The sequence below is a fragment of the Pogona vitticeps genome, chromosome 3, assembly GCF_051106095.1.
Source record: "Pogona vitticeps strain Pit_001003342236 chromosome 3, PviZW2.1, whole genome shotgun sequence".
Lineage (NCBI taxonomy): Eukaryota > Metazoa > Chordata > Lepidosauria > Squamata > Agamidae > Pogona > Pogona vitticeps.
In genome coordinates, this window is record NC_135785.1 from 229,737,080 (window position 1) to 229,759,354 (window position 22,275).

General features: G+C 37.4%; 1 protein-coding gene across 15 annotated transcripts in view; it reads left to right on the forward strand.

Moving 5' to 3' along the window:
* The window catches only part of ABI3BP (ABI family member 3 binding protein), a 160,973-nt gene that overhangs the window by 106,059 nt on the left and 32,639 nt on the right, over nucleotides 1-22,275 (forward strand). For 11 of the 15 annotated variants that reach the window (XM_020785011.3, XM_072993868.2, XM_072993864.2 and 8 more), the window contains 9 exons: nucleotides 1,459-1,533; nucleotides 2,495-2,566; nucleotides 2,992-3,066; nucleotides 5,237-5,308; nucleotides 5,859-5,915; nucleotides 7,020-7,085; nucleotides 8,173-8,247; nucleotides 13,405-13,512; nucleotides 17,006-17,116. In XM_020785011.3, the coding sequence (XP_020640670.3) occupies nucleotides 1,459-1,533; nucleotides 2,495-2,566; nucleotides 2,992-3,066; nucleotides 5,237-5,308; nucleotides 5,859-5,915; nucleotides 7,020-7,085; nucleotides 8,173-8,247; nucleotides 13,405-13,512; nucleotides 17,006-17,116 (711 nt within the window). The remainder of the gene's footprint in view (nucleotides 1-1,458; nucleotides 1,534-2,494; nucleotides 2,567-2,991; nucleotides 3,067-5,236; nucleotides 5,309-5,858; nucleotides 5,916-7,019; nucleotides 7,086-8,172; nucleotides 8,248-13,404; nucleotides 13,513-17,005; nucleotides 17,117-22,275) is intronic. The other 4 variants (XM_072993870.2, XM_078389926.1, XM_072993873.2 and 1 more) reach the window with 2 other exon arrangements.

A 22,275-nucleotide genomic window follows, 5' to 3' on the forward strand; every position in this document is an offset into this window, starting at 1 on the left:
TCACTCTCTATGAGTTTAACAAAGACAGCAAGATTAATTGTGTATCAACATTTTTATGAAAAATTGAGTTATTTCATTCCTTTAAAAAAATACCAAAGCTTGATGATGTTTAGTGTGTGTACAAAGGGTTGCATGTAAACTGTTTGTTTGTTTGTTTGTTTGTTTGTTTGTTTGTTTGTTTGTTTGTACCCCGCCTATCTGGTCATTGGAGGCTAAACATTGGCTTAATCTGATAGGATGTATTTTGTAGAAGTATTAAAAATAGGCTAGAATTTATAATTATTGGGGTTGTTTTTTTTAAAAAAACGATTATTAGCAACACTGTAAAGCAACATGCTCACAAGGCAAGGAGTAGGGAATCTACACATATAGATAGATCAAACAGTTTTGTGTAAAACATCTGACACAAAGCACCAAATTTATATAGAAAATTAACATGTGTAGTTGCAGAACTTTATTTGAAATTAGCAGTTACAATTTTCACTAGTAGTGAAACACACTGCTTTTAATGCTGAGGAGAAACATTTTTTCTTCACTTTTTTCCCACATGCAGCCTGGCTTGTTTATTCTGATGTGACTTTCTATAGGCATGGACCCATTTCATCAGCTGTCATCAGAACTACATACCTGATCTGGAGTACAGAGAAGAGACACATATAATTTAGGCATGATATACAAATATGTTTATCAAACTGATTTTCCTTTGCTTGAGCATAAAACATGTCATATTACAACATACTGAATTCTATAATATATAACTTTTTCTGCAAGGACAAGCAGGCTAGCAGGCTATTCTTGAACGTGTTAAATAAAAGTGGTACCTCTTAAATTTCAGTCAGGCTGAATGAGCATCTGGGAAAGTTCATGCAACCCATCTCAGCACAAATAAAAATAGCAGCCTGTGGAGAATTCTAGATGCATCAGCCTCTGGAAAAGTGGGTTTTATATGTGTAGGACTCCACCCAGATTGGCAATATTTGCTTAAAGTCGCAAGCAATTTGTGTTAATATTCAGTTGATTAATTTTGAGTAGTTAATATTGAGGGCCAAAAAGCTATTTCTTAAGTTAATCTTGATCAAGAAGGTTTCGTCATGTGAATAGACCCATATGCCTTTGAATTTACTTTAAAAAAGTGACTGTACTTAAGGCTTAATTGATATAATGTAGAGTAATCTTTCACTCATACAGCCATACAGCAATTCTTAACTTCATTTTATTATTTCTTTGTCTTTTGACTCTCCTGTCCCATAACTGGGAACACTAAATGAGAGAATATTTGCTGCTATGCTTGTTATTCAAAGCATGTATGGATTATGATAATAATAATGTCTGTGTTTCCTTTTCGACCTTCTCCATAGTAAGCTTCCACAGTTACTTTTACATATTTGCTTCTTTCAGACTGAAGGACAAATATGTTCTTGTGGGTTATAGTAATCCAGGCTTAAACTTTTATTTCAGCTTCAACAGTGAAACAATTCATTCCTAGTACATCAAAGCCATCTACTAGGCCAAGAATGGTAGAGACAAAACCTGGTAATTGACTCATTTCTGTAATTCTATATATTCATATAATTAGCCTTGCCAAACCTCACTTTCTATATTTTTAGAGCAAAATCCTCTTGGTTATGCTTGAGCAGCTATAGTCATGAGAGGAAAATTCGATATCCCCATACCTCATCCTCTGTGGAAACTATTGTATTTTTGCCAAATATAGCAAGAACTCCTAACCTGAATGTCAGGAGAGTTACTGTGATAGTTGGACATATAAAGATTTTGAATGACATAAGATTCTTCAACACTATGTAGATATTATGAAACTTTCCTTTTTTGTCATCAACTCCTAAATCCAGCACAGTTTATGTTGTAAAATCTGACAGGGTTGAAACATTTGCATGCACGAATAAGCTACTAATAAGTACAACGTTCTACATGTTAAAATTAATTTTATTCACACACTTATGACTGTGTTTCTGATTGTTGTGAAAGTTGCTGTAGCTTTAGAAATCTTCCCTGTCATCCTTTGTAAATTGTGTATAATGATAGTAAAAGTTACAGGAGAAATCTCACCATTTAACTTTCACAAACAAATAGTCCCATTTCTGTATTGAGCATTCAGAAAATAGGGATCTTATCCTAACTTTGTAAGATGTTAAATCCATCTTTGCATTTGCATGTATATACAGTATAATCTTAAATTTAGTTGTCAGAGATGGCCATGATATCAGCCAATACCAATGCATGACTGCATGCTTTTGAACCCTCTAGACATGGTCTAGAGGGGCGGGGTAAAAATCAAATAAATAAATAAATAAATAAATAAATTTTCCTTGGATTACATGAAAATCTTCCGAAAGGCTATCATTTTCCATAGATTGGAAGCTGCCCCTAGTCTTACCTATGTTATTGTGATTTTTATGTTACATCTTTTCTATGAATCTTATATTTCCTTTATTACAGCTTTGTAAAGATATTCACTTTTTCCTTCCAACAACAGTTCATGGAACAACATCACAACCACTTATAATCAAACCTACTCTGTCTTCTGAACAAATAAAGACAACTATGGGTAAACATGTCCTTTGTGATATGTAGAAGCTGTTTATTCTTTCGTCAGTGTCAAAAAATAAATAACCTGCATCATTATCAACATCCTCTTACTTTATTTACAGCTTCTCCTTCTCCTTACTTTTGGTCACCTCTCATATATCCATTTCAGAAGTGGTTTCTAAGTTGATCAAGACATCCCTAGTAACATCTTGATTTCTGTTTCTGCTCTCAGATGTCAATTTCTTCAAAGTCTGACCACTCTTTATTATCAGAAATGCTATATTATTGCACTGTTCTAAACTGCCAAGTTTTTTAAATCCACTATCAGATACACATGGAATCATTACTTTTACTTAATGTTTTTAATGGCATGTTCATACGAACTAAATATAGCATTAGTTTGTGATTCTTAAATACAATAACAATTTCATTCCTTTTTTCTAGTGCCAAAAGAGACATGGCTTATTCCTTCTAAACCCAAAACATCTGGCAAACTAGATGTCTCTCAGACTAAACCTGGTAATTGGATTCTTTGGAATATTGTAAAGATAGGATTTTAGTAGGGTTTGAAAAGTTTGTAATAGTACCATAGTTTTAGATTTACCTTCACATGTGATATCTTGAAATATTTCAATTGCTGTTTTTAAAAACAAAAACATAGACAGGCAGACAGTCAGACAGACAGACAGACACACACACACACCACTTACCTTGAAAGACCTATTAGGGTTGCTATAAGTCAGTTCCAACTTGACAGCACATAACAAACAGGATGTGATTTTGCCATTGATTAATAATTATTGCTTGTGGCAAAAGAAGGGTACATTTTCTCCTTCTACGCTTCTGAGTCTTCTCATCCTTTACATTCAAATGCACATTGTAATCTGACAGGGCCCTAATGAAAGGTGAAAAAAATGAGTGGGGCTTAGGGAAGAAATAGAACCTCTTCTCTCTTTTTTTTTTTGTTTTTTGTTTATTTGTTTGTTATCCCCTTGTAGTTCTGCTGAAGCTGAGGCTACGGTCACACCAGCAAATGTTTACAAGTTACTCCTCAGGAGTTTCAACCCTCTTTTTTAGTTCAGACAATGTACAGCCATTACTGATTCTTTTGTTCCCTCTCTGTCCTATCTCCATATAAAATCCAGTCTGTTGGGAGGCTATTACTATACTTGTTATGCGTTTCATTGCACAGTACAACCAACATTCCATAGAGTGTGCACCACAAACTCAATTCATTGCCTTTACATGTTTACATTCTTTTCATTGCCTTTACATCTTTACATTTGGAAAAAGCTAAATACCCATCTCTTCAGGCAAGCTTTTAACAATTATGACTGAATCCCTGAACCCCATTTTAGCAGATAATCTTAATCATTTTCATGTTTTAATCTTTTAATTTTATTTTAAATCATTTATTGTTTAATTTGTCTTTTAATATTTATCTTATTGTGTTTTTAATTGTGTGAATTTTAATGTTGTGAGCTGCTTTGGGTCCCTTGTTGGGAGAAATGTGGCATATAAATAAAATTTATAAAACAAACAATAAAAACCACTATATCTGGTGTGTGGTTCCTCCCTCCCCCCACCGGCTGTCATTCGACTCCCTTAAATTTAAAAAATGGGAATATCAGTGCTTTGGTATGCTTCTTTCAAAAGGTCTATGGGTTCTCCACTGTTGAGGGTAACGCAACATTGGAAACAGAAGAAAATGCCACAGATCAGTATGTGTCCAACAAGGACATTTTGCTGATTTACCTGCACAATTTTTTTAAAAGGGGGTCAGAGAAACACACACACAAAAAAGGAAGGGATATGCCCCGCTGCAGCGGTGTAGATGAACACACCTCATCTAGTTTAACTAAAAAATGCAGAACAATTTTAAAATGTATGAATCACTATCACAGGATATATGTCACTTGACCACAATGTGCCACTCTATAGGGAGCAGAAGATGTGAGAAAACGGGCATTTCTCTTGTGTGACCGTGGCCTCAGTTTGCTCAGTTTAGGAGACATGAACAGTAGCAGTTTCTAGAGATACTATACAGCTTGGGTCTCGAGTATGGGCTTACAGATGCTATGGCACCTACCACCTTGCCTATACTGATTTTAAAAATAAAAATAATGAGGGAGTCTTCCATGAAAGTACCTCGCTTGGAGCTGCCTGTCACCCATAATTCTGCCTTTAGTTTTTGAATCCTGAACACTTATAGATACGGTTACTTTCAGAACATCTTGCTCACAAATTGACTTTCTAGTTCCTGCTCTCATGCCATCAGGCAATGAAACCTGACAGATAGGAAGTTCTAGGTGGTGATGCTGTTGCTCAGGAGTATCAGCTCTGTAAAGATTAATCATGCCCTCACTGTAGTGGCTTTTAATGGGAAATTAAACACTAAACTCGTAATTGGTGACATGCTTCTTCAAACTGATTTTTTATTTAGAATGAATTGTTTTAAAATTATGTTCTTGTCACTGTTTCTGTTTGTTACTCAATTAAATGAACTCGTCTGATTTACTTGTGAGCAAATGATATGAATATATTAAATAGTTATAGTAATTAAATAAATAACATTTTAGTGAGAAGTACATTTTCTTTTGTGAAATGCTTTATTACTACTTGTCCTCATCTTCTGACTCAGACAAACATTGCTTATTCTCAACTGTGACACTTGTTTTATTCCCTATAGCACCATCTGCAACATACCCAGGATCAATTAACCTTCACATTCATGTTTTCAATGATCCCAAAGACAGTTTGGGTAATTTATTTCTTTATTTCTTTCCTTGTCATTGGCTAAAATTATCTTTTACCTGTTTGTCTTTGTTACAGGGTTTAAGATTGTAAAGGTGGATGGATGGATGGATGGATGGATGGATGGATGGATGGATGGATGGATGGATGGATGGATGGATGGATGGATGCATGCATGCATGCATGCATGCATGCATGCATGCATGCATGTTAACTTATGAATTTGCTTTCTTTATGTCATGACTGTGCTACAGTGTGTGCCTCTTGTTATGGTGTCCAGAGTATTTCTTTCTAGTTTCATCTAGGAACCTTCATTTCATTCCTAAACCCTGATTGCCATCAGGCATTGTTGTCTATCTGAGCTTGTAAATTCTGAATCTACTCCTAATTTCAAAGGTTCCATCTTCTGCGAAAGCATGATACTCTGTCAGATCCTAACATTGAACATTTTAACTTCTGGATTGCTTTGACAAAGGTGTACCTTTTGTTAGATCTTCACAACATTCCTTTGAAAGGAGAGGCAACATGCAATTAAGTTCAAATGTTTTTGTTTGTAGTTTCATCCAAGCCTCACAATGGAGTAACAACAACTGAAGGTCCGCACTTGGAAAATGGTAATTTGTTTTTGTTCCATATGAATAAATGAAATTTTTTGTATATTTGTTAAGCATCTTTTGGATTTAATTGTATTTGTATTAATGACCCAATAATGCATATACTATAAACCTCAAATGCTTTTAAATCATATAATGTAATAATTACAGTTTTTCTTGCTTTTCACATGCAGTCCTCTTTAAAAATGTGATTTTCCTGTAGTTATTGAATCTCTGATGTTTACTTTCTTTGCAGTTGTGCATTGAACATCTCCAATCTGCTGGCCATTGTTTCGCTTTCCATATTTGTTGGTGTGCTTTTGCTAGAATTGTGATAGGTTCAATCTCTACAGCTTGGAATAGAAACCCATCAATTAAAAAGAGAAGCAATATATTTCTTCACTTCGGGTGACTCTGCTAGGAGTCTGGACTTGTGACAAAATCTAGCGTCATGACAGTTTTCTTCTTAGGTTCCATGACATATTCATATTCCCTCACCATGGTGAAGTGTGCATCTCAAGGGGAAGCTCAAATGCCTATTACTCAGGAAATTTGTGCATGATAAATATACACTCTACCAATCAGATTACCCTGTGGCAACATCAACATCAACACTCTACCAGTCAGATATATATATTCCCTGGAAAAGACCCTGATGTTAGGAAAGTGTGAAGGCAGGAGGAGAAGGGGACGACAGAGGACGAGATGCTTGGACAGTGTCATCGAAGCTACCAACATGAATTTGACCCAGCTCCAGGAAGCAGTGGAGAACAGGGGGACTGGCATACTCTGGTCCATGGGGTCATGAAGAGTCGGACACAACTGAACGACTAAACAACAACAACAATAACATGTAGTGTCTGTAGAAACTCTTTAATGGTTAAACTCCTGTGATGTATAGTTTGGGGTACAAAAATTGTGATTTGGGTTTTATAAATGCTTTGTAAGCTTGCATAACCTTTTAATGCAGATCTTGGATAACACTCAAATTTATAGAGCTGATGGGTGTCTATTTTTCCTTCGGCTTGGACACAGGTTGGGGTAATTCGATCCTCTTTCATGCTGCATATTATCTTTACAATACTTTATATCTTTGGAAATTAAATTTTGGTTTCTTTCTAACAGCACTACCTAAAGTGTATGGTACTACTCTAAAACCTAAAACAACTGATAGATCATCGGCCAAGCTTGGTAAATACATTATTTTTATATGTTATTTTATGCTAGTTGATACTGATAGTTTGATATATTAATTATTATCACTTCTTAGTGTTTTATGTTTGATTTATTAACAGCTGTAAATTTGGTAGCATAGTATAATCCTAATTAGTCTGAAGTGAGATACATTTAGAAACAGTGTGGCCCTCCTCATTTCTTATATGTTTGTCTTTATTATTTGTTGATTGTTAGCCGCCTAGAGTGGTCCGAGCTGACTAGATAGGTGGGATATAAATAATAATAATAATAATAATAATAATAATAATAATAATAATAATAATAATAATAATAATAATAATAATAATAATAATAATAATAATAATAATAATAATAATAATAATAATAATTCTTAAAGGTCCTTCAACAGTATTTCCAGGACTTTACTAGTGCTAATGGATTAGAATTAGGATGGAACATCTGTTCCCACAACCCTCAGTGTGTCAAGCAAGAAGGTATAAATTGCCATGGTTTTCACTCTTCCCCTTGCCCCAAAAGTTATTTTTCTCCTGTGTCAGTACAGCGGGCACCTCTTTATGTACCTCCGAGGGCCTTGCATCCCATTCTGTACTTTGCTGATGTATTACAAAACAGCTAGTATAGCTGTTGTTCATGCACAATGTTAGAGGTTTTTATGACTTTGACTTGGCTTAAGTGCAAAAGACTGAAATGTAGTTTTGCTCTCCGTGTTTCCAAGATCCTCCAGAGACACTGGACTGGATCCAGATTTAGACACATGAAATGGAACAAGGAGAAGCTGACATTCCTGCCTCCTGCTCCAATAGTGGTCTCTCAAAAACACTATATGGATGGTCAGGGACAATGCCAAGTTGGGTATGCTGGGGGGGGGCGTTGACAGGGAAGGAAGAGCTCATGGAAATTAGGTGGAGGCCATTATTACAGAAAGAATCTTGGCCACATCACTTTGCAACTTTTTCTGTGTGAAGGTAGTCAGTGAAAGATTTTATGATAGCCTGTAACACACACACACACACACAAATAATTATTATTATATAACTGCTTTCTACTTCTAATGATCTTTGCAATTTGGAATTCTTTTCAGTTGTAAATAAAACCACACCGGCCCCTCCTAGAACAAGGACACAAGGAGGACTGACATGGGGTAAACTGCCTAGAGGTGAAGCTTATTATTCTTACCTGTTGAAATGTATTATGATTATTTTATTGGCAAAACTAAAAGAGATTTATATCTGTGGAGCCCATCCAGATAAAGCATTTGTTCCTCTCCCCTTTATGCTTTGGTACAGCTGCATGCCGAATGGGCATGGATTTTGCAGTGATTTCTCTCCACATTCCTAAAACCATTCTTTTCTTCTCTTTGCTTTACTTCAAGAAATCATCATTATTTAAAAGACTAGATTGGAAATATTTTAAAAACTTGAAACCGTTCCAAAATTATTTTGTGTACTAGATTTTTTAGTCACTTAGTAATATGGAAACATTCTAATTTGAGTCATTTTCAATGAGCATTTCAGTGACCTGAACCCTTTTAGAAATAGTTATCTATTAAATAATTATTTGGGAAACATAGATAAAACCCGTTGAACTCTTCTAAAATGATCTTCTGTGCTGGATTTCACATTTGTTTGTTTCTGGATTACTGCTAACACTGAAGGTTTAGAATCCAAGAAAAAAGGAAGTTTGAGGAGGTGGTTTTCAAAAATCTTGAAAGTCAGAGTTTTTGTCACTTTTTGTCATTGTTGGTACTGATTTGCGGCTTGTACTATTAGAACAGTAGGGAAAATATGAGCTGGAAAGATGGCTCCAGTTAAGTTAGGACCTTTACTTCTTCTGTACAGTCTGAAGTGCCATCTGAAGGTATGAAGTGAAGATAAATTGTTTAAAATATACATGAACAAAAGCATTAAAAATAAAATGAAGAAAAATGGAGTTTTAAATATCAAGTTGCCTCGGTTTTAGAATTTATTCCAAACTGTGTTAGGGAAGTTATTCCACCATCTGAAATGTATTACGTAAGTGTTTCTACTTAGTAATTTAGCCTCTATGTAATCTTCTTGCACTATGCTGGTGTTTATAACTAGCCTTTCCCAAATCAAAGGAAATGTTATCATAATATATTTTAAAGCTAACCAATCAAAAGCCACAGGAAAAAATCTTAAACGCTGATCAGAGAATTAGATCATTTAAAAATGGAGCAGTAATTAAGCCAAAAAGTAATTGGAGACAAATTAATTTGTTTTCATGTATTCTTTTAATATACTAACATAGGGTTTGGGCAACACTAAGTGGGTGATGGATACATGAAGATATCAATGCATATGCATGTCCCACCATTAATTCAGCAAGATGTGCTTGTGTTTAATACAAAGGTCTGCAAAGGACCCTCTAAGCATGCTTGCAGTACTGAATGCACTTACTGTGCCCCTATAATCAGGTGCTCTTCTTTATCATGGCTCCCAATCAGGGAAGCCCTCTAAGCATGTTAAGCTGAAGATGCTTACAGGCTCCTTCTCAGATTGTTGTTTTTAACACAAAGATCTTGCTGACCTCTCAGTAGAATAATGATGTAGGCAGTGGGACTTACATGTGTGTCCCTGTCCCCATTACTAATTCAGCCCTACACAGATTCAGACATAATACCTGAATAGTGTTTAAATACTCTTGACACAGACTTGGCCTGTGTCATCCACCTCACAAAGTTACTTTGAGAAAGAAATACAGTACTGTATTCTCCATAGACAACACCCACAGCCTGAGAAATTTACTTCTTTGGATGGTTATCCTAGAATCTCTCAGTCAGCCTGACTGTGAATGAACCTAGATCTGTTTATAAGATTGTGATCCATATTTCTAAGAATTCTTGGAACCTCTGCTACCACCAGGAACAAAAATCTCACGGCCTGAGGCTCACCTGTAGTATCTGCAGGTTAAGATTCTCAAGGTCAGAGATTAGGTTATGGTAATCATTGCAGCTGTCTTTGGCTGCATCCACAAGAGAACTGGCACATTACTACCTCAATAGTGTGTGTGTCTTACCTTGCATACCTAGAGTGGGGACAAGCTTATGGAATAAACAAAGTCTCATTGCAACATTTCAGAAGGAATACGTGTCAACTCTGTATACTGAAGAGTGTGAGATTGCCACAACTAATCAACCTTAGGTTGCTGAGGGTTGGAGTGTAAAAGCTTGGGCTTTGGAGCCTCTTTTCTTTCTTCCTCTCATTTCCTACTTGTCTCTTCTTGGATTCATTTGCTCATGGGCTCTGCCCTACATTACTCTGGTCCTGGATTGTTCTAAGCTCAGGCTGTTTGTAATATATTTTGTTTTATTTATTTATATTTAATTAATTAATTAATTAATTAATTAATTAATTAATTAATTAATTCATTCATTCATTCATTCATTCATTCATTCATTCATTCATTATTTCATTATTTCATTATTTCATTATTTATTTAATTTAATTTAATTTAATTTAATTTATATGCCGCCCACACTACCCAAAGGTCTCTGGGCAGCTTACAGCAGTAATGTTTTGCTATTTTATTTTTCTCTGAAGTTCTTTGGTCCAATTGTTCTCTCTCCTTCTGCTCTGTAATAAACCTACCTCCTCTGAGGTATAGAGGTCATTCTATATGACTCAGTTTGCTCCTGATATAAGTTTTTGCTCCAGACTAGGAACAGTGGAAATGATTGCCCCCTTTGCCATCTTTGATTCTTAAGTTTCCCCTATAAGGTCTGGGAGTTCCCATACTCCGATCCAGCAGAAGAGTGTTGGCATCAGGGTTGATTTTGCAAGGTGTGTTTTTTCTCCTGAAAACCATCTCCATAGAGTTGAGGCCTAGGAACTGAAGCGGAGAAGCCTTATCCAAGCTGTTGTAGTGGAATGTTTGGCGTTTATCATTTCCCTTGGAGGCCTTAGCTATGGCCACTGGTATTTTTTAGTCCAAGGTGGTCTGGCTGTTGCTTGAGAAATGTTCTTTTTGGCTTGCAATTGTTGCTGGGGGAGAAAGTTATCCCAGTACAAACATCCTTTCCTTGATCAATGCACAGTGCCAGCTCTGGGGTTCATTTCGTTCCAATGCCACCTGGTGCTGCTCACAATGCCAAGCCAGAGGCCTGGCCTGGGAAAAAATGATGTCTAGTTGGCTTCAGTTGTTTATTTATTAAGAACATTTATATTCTGCCCTACATTTTATGATCTCAGGACAGAGTATAGCAATAAAATCAATACAAAAGAAATTCCATTTTTAATATTTAAAAACATTAAAATTCTATGCATGCATTAAAATCTCTAACAGGGCCTACACAACCTACTACTTTAATCCCTGAAGGTCTTGATTAATAATTAGGTATTAACTTGCTGCCAAAATGAGGTTAGTGTTGGCACCAGTTGAGCCTCTAAGGAGAGCGCCTTCTATAGCTGGAGTGCTATAGCCGAGAAAGCCCTTGCCTGTATCTCCACATAGTGGATTGTTCTCCATAGCGGGACACAGAAGAACCACACACACCAGCAGGTCTTAGTGATCAGGTAGGTGTATATTGGGGGTGACATTTCCTTTTTGTATCTAGGTCCCAAGCCATTTAAGGTTTCCTAGGAACAAAGTGCTTTTACTAATCCTTCCTTTTGATGGTGCTCTAGGACTGTGGAACTTGCTCAAGGATGCACAGGTGATAGGGCACATAGTTCCACCAGCAACATCTGCTCCTGTTGATCTTGCTTGGCCTTTCTTCCAGAGAGCATAGTGAGGATTCAGACTCAAGCCCCTGGCTCCACAGCTACTATAGGTTCTTTCACCACTGAATTATATTAGTCATGCAAGGTTTAAAGATAGCAGGGCTAAAGGCAGACATAAATTGATGCCCTAGCAACTGCCCAAGAATGCTAACTGCTGATGCAGGGCATGTCCATGAAACCTTCTGGTTGTAACAATTTCAGTTTCAGTTTAGTGGCTGACATCACTTATTTGCTCTATATGTAGAATAGTTCACAGGAATGTTAATTTTAATATTTTCCATTTTTAAAAAAAAGCATAATAAATCAAGGCACAACAAATTAAACCGCAACTTGGTTTACTAAGTATAATAATTGTGTGACTGTTTCTGCATGAGTTTTGAGAAGTTTAGGAATACTGGAAGATAGCAAATTCTCTTCATGTCAGTTTTGCACACCGTCCTTTGACAAACTCTCATTTGGACTGACAATCTAATGTATGGATTTAGAAGGATGTGGTCGAGGGGTCAACAGTGACACAAAACCTATAAGAAGTGAACAGTAACTTAATCAATGTGTTGTATTTGAATAAGACTTTGTCTTGACGTGCTGCATGTTTATCTGGCTGCCTTGCTGGCATTAGTGATATTCCAGCTAGCTTCAAAATAAAACCATGAGTTTACCGCAAGTAAAGTGAAAACACAGCAACAAAAGCAGGAATATCTCTTTATCTATGAACTAGATCCAGAGAAGTGCTAGCAGAAGATAATGGGCAGAAAATTACTTTCCCACACTTCTTCCCCCAAAGGTCCCTTAAAAAGCTTATTCCAAGGTTGGCAGAGTCTACAGGAGCTGTGGAAGGAAAGGAGGGTTGCCAAATAGTGAGCGGAAGCACCTTGCTATAGTAGTTGGAACATTTGTCTATGACCAGAGACAGCAAGGTTCAGACCTCTACTCAGCCATGTACCTCGGCAAGTATCATTGGACCAATTTCCAGATGCTGCTTATAAGCTTTCTTTCTGTCTTAGGACACAAGGAATCAAAGCCTTCATCTCAAGAAGTATCTTGAGCTACAAGAAGGATAATCTATGGAATAAATAAATAACCAAAGATAGAGGGGTTCAGCTACTCAAACACAAGAATTTTAAGTACTGCACAATGTTTGTGTCAGCTAATGCTTTAAGCTTGTTTTAAAATAGCATGTTATAAGTTGTTTTTGCCAATATTTCTTTTGAGTCATGTCTGAAAATGTGATTAGTATTTTATATACTGAACCTTCAGTAATACACTTACATAAGTAGCCCTTTGTATATGTGGTGAATGAGTAAAGATTTGTATTTACATGGTACTGACTGTGTACAATTAGAAGGCTCTCCATCTTCACTAGACTTTTTACTTTTATTTTTTATTTATTTAATACATGTCTACACTGTGGGACTCTTTTAGAGACAAAATTTTGCAGCACGCCTCTGTAGTTTTGTCTACATTCAGCAGAGATCTATATGTCAGAGAACTTTCTCATTCATTCATTCATTCATTCATTCATTCATTCATTCATTCATTCATTCATTCATTCATTCATTCATTTCCTTTCACAGGTGACAAATTAACAGACCAGGATGCCACAAAGCTTCTTAGTACGAGTTCTAGTATAAGTTCCAACACCTCACTGCATTCCTCAGTTGCAAGAAAAAAACCAGATCCCGGTAAGAGTACTTTGTGATTAGTAGGGTAAATGGTACTACTTTTCCTAACAAATTGAATCACAGTAAACTGGGCCATTGGCCAAAATCTTATTGTGAAATGCTGTGTGCCATAAGGGAATCAATGCAAGGAATTTTTACCGTTTTCTGGTTGGCTGCTTCACAACAAGGCACGCCTGGTATGTCCAGACAAGCAACAGGCAGCCCAGGCAATCTCACACACACTAGTTGAGAGAGGTGTTTGGAGCATTTGATTACCAGCCGTCCTGAAGAAGTCTGGTAGATAGCTTGGATAGAATATTCCTCTTAATAGTTTACTTGGAGATCCAGTACTGGAAAATGGCATACATACTTTGTCCATTCCCTTGTGTGATAAATGCATTTGCAAAGTGAGACAGATCTAGCAGAAGCTTCCCAGTTGGGAAAGGGATTGGGTAGCCATTTCCTATGATCCTCCCCTGTTTCCTCAACAACTCCCAGCACAACCTCTGCTGAGAGTCTTCTGCTCTGCTCTCTCCACTGAACAAAAGCCTGTCTGCAATACAGTAGACCCTTTGGCTTGGATCCACCTATAGACTTGGGTGAGAAGAAGGCACTTGCTTATGCAACAGAGAGGATCAAAGTATGGCTGAACAGCCTTTCCTCTGATGCAACCTCCCTTGCTACCCTTACATTTGTTCTAAAGATCTCCTAACACCGAGGAATCACTTTTACAAAGGGGCACAGGGGGCTGCAGAGGGAACAAAGAGACAAGACAGCATGTCCCCATTCCACAAGGGTGATGCTGTTTATCAGTTCTAAGATCCCAAATGATTCTAATTTAGTAGACAATTTTGATTAATAAATTAACAGTTCAATTCTAAACTTCAAAACAAAGCAATCTCCATTCACTGGTAATGAGACTTGTTTTCTCGTATGCTTGTACATATTGAAGTCTTAATTATACTTTGTTTAATTGCATGATTGATAATTGTCTAGTTAATAAATTAGAGTTCTTCTCTTGAAAGGAATTTATGTTCAATATGACTTGAATATACTACTTACTGCTGCCATGGCATTTCCAGTTGCTAACTTTTCATTCATGTGCTATAATTTCTCTGAAGCTGTGCATGAACTTGTTATGTTGATGTATTTGAAAGTTTCTCTTATTGAATTCTATCTAACATTAAAGCTTGGAAGGAATGCATGAAAACAGCCTTATAAAATGATAAAAACAGTGGAATACATTTCATTCTTGTAAAGAATGGTAGAGTTAATTTACAGAAACATAAAAGGGCTGATTTTCTGAAATTATGATACCCCTTTAGCATAGGAACTATTATATTAATTATTAATTATGAAATTGTAGCAACAATCCATATGACTTTGAAAGATGAAAACTACATATTTAATTATCCTTCACTGCAATATCTGAAATCAGCATATGTCCAGCTGGTACTACCTCTAAAACGGTGCTGTCCATTATGTGCATTGTATTTTAAGACCCTTTTACTGCATGTCAAGGATATTAGTTGGATTAGTATGTACAGCTTATTTTCATTTAAAAAGACCCATATGCAGAAAGATAGAACTGGTATGGACTGCTGAGCATAGGATGCTGTTAAATTCAGGGGATGCAATCCTGTTTTTGTGGTACTGCATTTATGTAACTGGAAGATGTGCCCAACCAGATATGAGGTACTGTATGCAACTACTTTTTCACCCAAACCTTAGAAATTGTTCCTTTTTTAGAAAAACTGAAACTTCCAGAATCTTCTGGGACTCATCCCAGAGTGCAGGGCATGCAACAATGAGCTCAAGTTAAAGGAAGCCAGATTTCAGTTGAACATCAGGAAAAACTTCCTAACTATTAGAGCAGTACAACAGTGGAACCAGTTCCCTCAGGAGTTGGTGAGTGCTCCAACACTGGAGGCATTCAAGAAAAACTTAGATAATCACCTGGTAGATATGCATTGAGCAGGGGGTTGGACTTGATGGCCTTGTAGGTCCCTTCCAACTTCACTTGTGTATGATTCTATGACTCATGTTAGCAAGGGGAATCTGAGAGTCATAGTCTGAAAAATGAATTTTTCCAAACTCTGGTTTCATGTTAACCATTATTTTCACACTATGGGGCAACAGCCTTCTCCTTGTGCACAGAGCATTTGAAAATGGAGTTCTCCTTTCAGTAGCCAAAACATGGATATGTTAAATATTATTTGGCAGGGTGTCCTCAAGGATTTATTTCTGGAAGTGTTTGCTGTCATCTCATCATTCCTGAAACTGGTTACCCCTCTGATTGTGGTTTTAGGAGGGATCAGAGACATTGACTGAGCTCTTACAGCACAGTTATGCAAATAGCATAACTTTTGGAAGTGATTTGCCATAAGTTAAGTCTCAATCTCTGTTGCGTACTGAGTTGTGTAATTCAGCAGGCAACAGATAATGCCTACAGAGTTTTCTTAACTTATGGAATTCACATCTAAAAACTACAGTGGGGTCTTGACTTGATAACTTAATCCGTATTGGAAGGCGGTTCTCAAGTCAAAAAGTTTGCAGGTCAAATATGCATTTCCCATAGGAATGCATTGAAAACCATTTGATCCGTATCTGCTCTTTTCCGTCCATAGAAACTAATGGGAAGCTGCTATTCTGCCTTCGACCACTAGAGGGGGATATTTTGTTTCTTTTTTTCTTAGGTCAAGAAAGGTTTAGGGAAGGCAGGGAAAATACAGTCCAGGCAGTACAGTACCAGGCAGTCTGAAGACTGTCTCCCAATCCACTCTCTAAACGCTGGGAGGAGTGAGGAAGCAGACAGGCACCCTTTTCACTGGCCAACAGTTAACTGAAAGTTCAAATTTTGCACTTTCCCTGCCTCCCACATGGTTTTTTTTTCAGTTCGTAACTCAAATCTAAGTACGTAAGTCAAGTCAATATTTTCCTATGAGAGTGGTTCGTAAGTCAAAACGTTTGTAACTTGGGCCGTTCGTAAGTCAAGACCCCACTGTACACAAATTGGATAACTGTGGAATAGGATTTCAGCCATCCCTTATAGCAGTGATTGCTTAATGTTCTACTCCACAGATTCTTGCATCAGCTAAAATGGTTGTATCCCTAGAAGACAATGATCATTGATCCTATCTGGATCTAACTTCCTTACTAACACCATTTAATTAAAATTCTGATTCTCTGTTCTGTCACTGTAATATCATGTACAAAGACCATAAAGATTCTGAGCCAAACAAGAAGAATCCACTTCTGTGAATTAGCTTAGCTGCCTTGCTGTGCTGTTGCTTGCATGCTGGAAGCATGCATATTTTCATGCAAGAAATACAAACGCGCAAAATAACCCCTTTCAGCTCTTCCCTGTCTATGTTTTGTGTTCTTTTGCAGTTCTTACCGCTGAAGCTCATGCCTTAAACTTTTGCTTGAGAAGTGTAGCTATTAGCCATGTTTCTTTCTGATTGCGTGGTGTGCTGTTCCTCCGTTAACAGTGGTGTCTTGTAACGTTATACAGTAGCTACACCACCTGATTCTCCACGACCTCCCTTAGCTCCTGCCAGACCTACACAAATGCGAAGAAAACCTTTGCCACCAAACACCGTGACTGGTAAACCTGGACGTTCAGGTACATCAACTTCTCGGGAAGCATTGTTTTGTATTTTTGTTTTAGCATTCCAATTTATGGGCATAATCTAGATAGATCTCTTTAGCCATGCCCAAGTGTTTGCTTTCTTCCAATCTGACTTTTGTGGTTTGTATTTACAGGAAAATAAACTTAGGAGCTCTGTCAGCTTTGATTCAAATAGCATTGTAGAATGTCTCAGGCATCCAATTTTCCAAGTTGTAGCCATGATAGTCTGTGCAAGCATATCAGTTAAGAAACAAAAATAAAGAAAAAATAAAAAGGAGATGACATGTTGTGGCACCTTAAAGACTAACTGCTATATTTTAAAGTAAGCTTTTATGGATCAAGTCCTGCAACATAAGAATGCAACTGTATATCAATCATTTATACATGGTATCACAACCTGGTGGGGATGCATAGGACAAAGTAACAATAGGTGATTAATATAGTACATACAATGTATTCTTGAAGATCAAAGAACCCGAAAAACCCACAACAACCATAGTACATACAAGTTGCAAATTGTGTGAGGTCAGTGTGGTATTTCACACTTGGTAATGAGAAGACCTCTGATTGATTTTCAGTTCTTTCAAGTAGGTTTCTTTCCATTTGAAGCCTTGTTCTATAAAAATTGCCAGTAGTTTGTTGGTAGAAGATCCGGCTATGGATAACAACAGAATATAACAATACAATCACTGTAGGCATCCAAATGGTCCAGATTCTTTTCAACTAATTTGCATTATGATGCTTTGTAAATATTCTAGGAGATACTACCTGTTGGGAGTTATTTTCAGCCTCATATGCTGCATTCAATAGATTTGGCTGGGAGCGACCATTCTGGACTGGTGTGACTGTCAGTCAATCCAAAAGTAAACAACTGTTCCTTCCCTGCCTCTGATTTTGAAGAGAGCCATATCTCTCTGTCTTTTTCCTGCTCTTTTAGTCAGCTGGCAGATAAGAGTGTTACTATGCAGTTAGCATAGTAAGGGACGTGGTGGCGCTGTGGGCTAAACTGCAGAAGCCTGTGATGCAGGGTCAGAAGACCAGCAGTCGTAAGATCGAATCCATGCAACAGAGTGAGCTCCCATCGCTCATCCCAGGTCCCACCAACCTAGCGGTTCGAAAGCATGTAAATGCGAGTAGATAAATAGGGACCACCTCAGTGGGAAGGTAACAGTGTTCCGTGTCTAAGTCGCAGTGGCCATGTGACCACGGAAGATTGTCTCTGGACAAACACTGGCTGTATGGCTTGGAAACAGGGATGAGCACCGCGCCCTAGAGTCGAACACAACTGGACAAAAATTGTCAAGGGGAACCTTTACCTTACCTATGCAGTTAGCAGTTTAGTGCTGTTACAATGTAGACTACAGCAACCTTCTGGAAACAGGCTTTGGGTCTATTGAGACCTCTTCCTATAAGCAATCATTTTTGTGTACAGTATGCTGTTTTTGATGTGTAAGTAAACTGAATCTTTTATTTTCAACTGTCAGTAAATGGAACCTTTTATTCTTTCTCTTATCAATGTCTCAAAGCAAGACATTGTTATGTAAGTTAAGTGACAGACGTTGAGAGTTCAGGGTTGTTCTACTCTGCTGTGCAAGTCCCTTCACTTCTGCTGCACAGCTAGATGTGATTAGCCAAAACACAAAACTCTCCAACACCTTCAACATATTGAAACCATAATTCTCAGGTCACAATAGGTATAGATCACAAGTATGTCTGGAAAGAAAAAAACTGTATTGCACACATTGAGAGTTCTCTGCTTGACAATGAAAAAGAGAAGGCTTTGATGCATGTCTCTTAGATCTATTGGGCACAGTCTCTTACCTTTCCCAACAATTCATCCATCTTGGGCTGTTTTCCTGTCAACACTGATTTCTGTAGAAGTTGCTTAACTCTGATAATATCTTGGATAGCTAGAGGGAAGAAAAAATGAAAGAGATAGGGAATGTCATATCTGTATGGGGCAAGGCTGATCACATAAATCTTCACACTTGATTGCAATGCTGTCAGGTAGAAGAGAATTTGAATTACCTGGCAAAGAACACTGTAAGCTACCTCATCCATAAGGCTGCAGTATGGTAATGTTACACAAGAAAGCCAGCTCCCATCCAAATCAGCCTACAGATGAAAAGAAGATAGTAGCTATTCTGCAAAATTGGTATTAGATTAAAACAGGTCCCCAGATTTTCCCAGACTGTTTGAATTCTAAATACATTTCATATTAATTTAGCATACTAAATCCTCAATGTATGATATTTTTAAAAGTTCACTTTTCTTTTTCTTAATGTGGAAATCAGTCTGCATGCAACTTGAAGAAATGCAGTAGAGAAGTGGAAAAGAGAACATATGGGAATTTCTGACTTCCTTTAGGAGTGGAGATTTAAGGTCTCAATTTAGGAAGTACAAAGAGATGTTTTCCCCTTTGCAGATTCATAGATGGATTCCTCTTTCATAACAATTAACTTTTTTCTTGAACCAAGTAGAAATAATATTTCACATTTGCTGAACTATATGGAATGGTGCCCGATATAATTTAAAAAGATAAGACCAGTCAGATATTTTAATAAATCTGAATTGTTATTAACAAGATTTTTTTCAATATACTCCCTCTATACATTTTTAATCATGAAAGATGCCAATGAGCTTTTTACCAGAGACTTTATTATTTTGGATATAGAGACATGTACCTATTATATCAAACAGCAAGAAATCCCTTTCTGATTTGCCAAAAGACCCACTTAAATTAAATTCTCTCAACACTTCTTAAAGTTACAAGACAAAGAATACTATTTATAATTTGTATCCCATTGCTAATGAGTGGAAGAATCCAGCTTTTGATTCTCATCCTGTTCTGGCAATACTTCCTATTATTACTATTTTTTGGTGATACTATTATATTTCATGTAATATTTTTGTATTATATTTCATATAATACAAATACTATTATATTTATATTACTATTATATAATCCCCTTCATGGATTGCTGCCAGGTCGTCGCAAAGGGGCTTGAGTTATTCAGAGAAGCTATGGGCTATGCCGTGCAGGGACACCCAAGACGGGCAGGTCATAGTGACTTCTGACTAAACGCGATCCACCTGGAGCAGGAACTGGCAAACCACTCCAATATCTTTGCCAAGAAAACCCCATGAACAGAAACAAAAGGCTAAAAGATATTACGCTGGAAGATGAGCCCCTCAGGTCGGAAGGCGTCCAACATGCTTCTGAAGAAGAGCAGAGGACAAATATAAGTAGCTCCAGAGCTAATGAAGTGATTGGGCCAAAGCCAAAAGGACGCTCAGCTGCGGACACGCCTGGAAGTGAAAGGAAAGTCCAATGCTGAAAAAAAAAATACTGTATAAAAACCTGGAATGTAAGATCTATGAACCTTGGTAAGCTGGATGTGGTCAAACAGGTGATGGCAAGAATAAACATTGACATCCTGGGCGTCAGTGAACTAAAATGGACAGGAATGGGTGAATTCAACTCAGATGATTATCATGTCTACTATTTGTGGGCAAGAATCCCGTAGAAAGAATGGAGTAGCCCTCATAGTCAACAAAAGAGTGGGTAAAGCTGTAATGGGATACAATCTCAAAAACGATAGAATGATGTCAATACGAATCCAAGGCAGACCTTTCAACATCACAATAATCCAAGTTTATGCACCAACCTCCATTGCTGAGGAGACTGAAATTGAACAATTTTATGAAGATTTACAACACCTTCTAGAACTGACACCAAAGAAAGATGTTCTTCTCATTCTAGGGGACTGGAATGCCAAAGTAGGGAGTCAAGAGATAAAAGGAACAACAGGGAAGTTTGGCCTTGGAGTTCAAAATGAAGCAGGGCAAAGGCTAATAGAGTTTTGTCAAGAGAACAAGCTGGTCATCACAAACACTCTTTTCCATCGACACAAGAGGCAACTAACTCTACACCAGATGGGCAATACCATAATCAGATTGATTATATTCTCTATACAGTCAGCAAAAACAAGACCTGGAGCTAATTGTGGCTCTGATCATCAGCTTCTCATAGCAAAATTCAAGCTTAAACTGAAGAAAGTAGGAAAAACCACTGGGCTAGTCAGGTATAATCTAAACCAAATCCCTTATGAATACACAGTGGAAGAGCAGATTTAAGGAACTCGATTTGGTGGACAGCGTGCCTGAAGAACTATGGATGGAGGCTCGTAACATTGGAACAAAATGTTACAAAAACCATCCCAAAGAAAAGGAAATGCAAGAAAGCAAAGTGGCTGTCCAACGAGGCCTTACAAATAGAAGAGAAGAGAAGGGAAACCAAATGCAAGGGAGATAGGGAAGGTTACAGAAAATTAAATGCAGACTTCCAAAGAATACCAGAGAGAGACAAGAGGGCCTTCTTAAATAAACAGTGCAAATATATAGACGAAAATAATAGAAAGGGAAAAACCAGAGACCTGTTCAAGAAAATTGGAGATATTAAAGGAACCTTTTGTGCAAAGATGGAAATGATAAAGGACAAAAATGGTAGGGACCTAACAGAAGCAGAAGACATCAAGAAGAGGTAGCAAGAATACACAGAGGAATTATACCAGAAGATTTGGATGTCCCAGACAACCCAGATACTGTGGTTGCTGACCTTGATGACAGTGTCGTTGAAGCTACCAACATGACTTTGTCCCAACTCCAGGAGGCAGCGGAAGACAGGAGGGCCTGGCGTGCTCTGGTCCATGGGGTCACGAAGAGTCGGACACAACTTAATGATTAAACAACAACAACAACAAATTATATTTGAGATAATGCACCGCTTTTTGATAGCATATGGCAAGAAAAAGAAGATGGAAGCAAATGGAAACAGGGAAGGAATGCACATTTATTTCATATACGTGTACTTGGGCTGAGTTGCAGTACAGTATTACACCCAGAGTGTTCTGCCAAAAGTTTAATGGAAAGGCGGTTCTTGAGCAATACTTTGAAAAGGAAACAAACGTGGCATTTTACTGATGCTCTGGGAGTCAGTTCCAGGTATAAGGAAATTATATTTGCAGCAGAAGAAAGGGTTTTGAGATAGCCAGTTTAGACTGGTGAAGCTAAATAGATGCAGATTGTGGGCAGGAAGTTATTATAGCATAACAGTGGAAATACAACAGAGGCCAATCAAGTTTTCCTGGGAC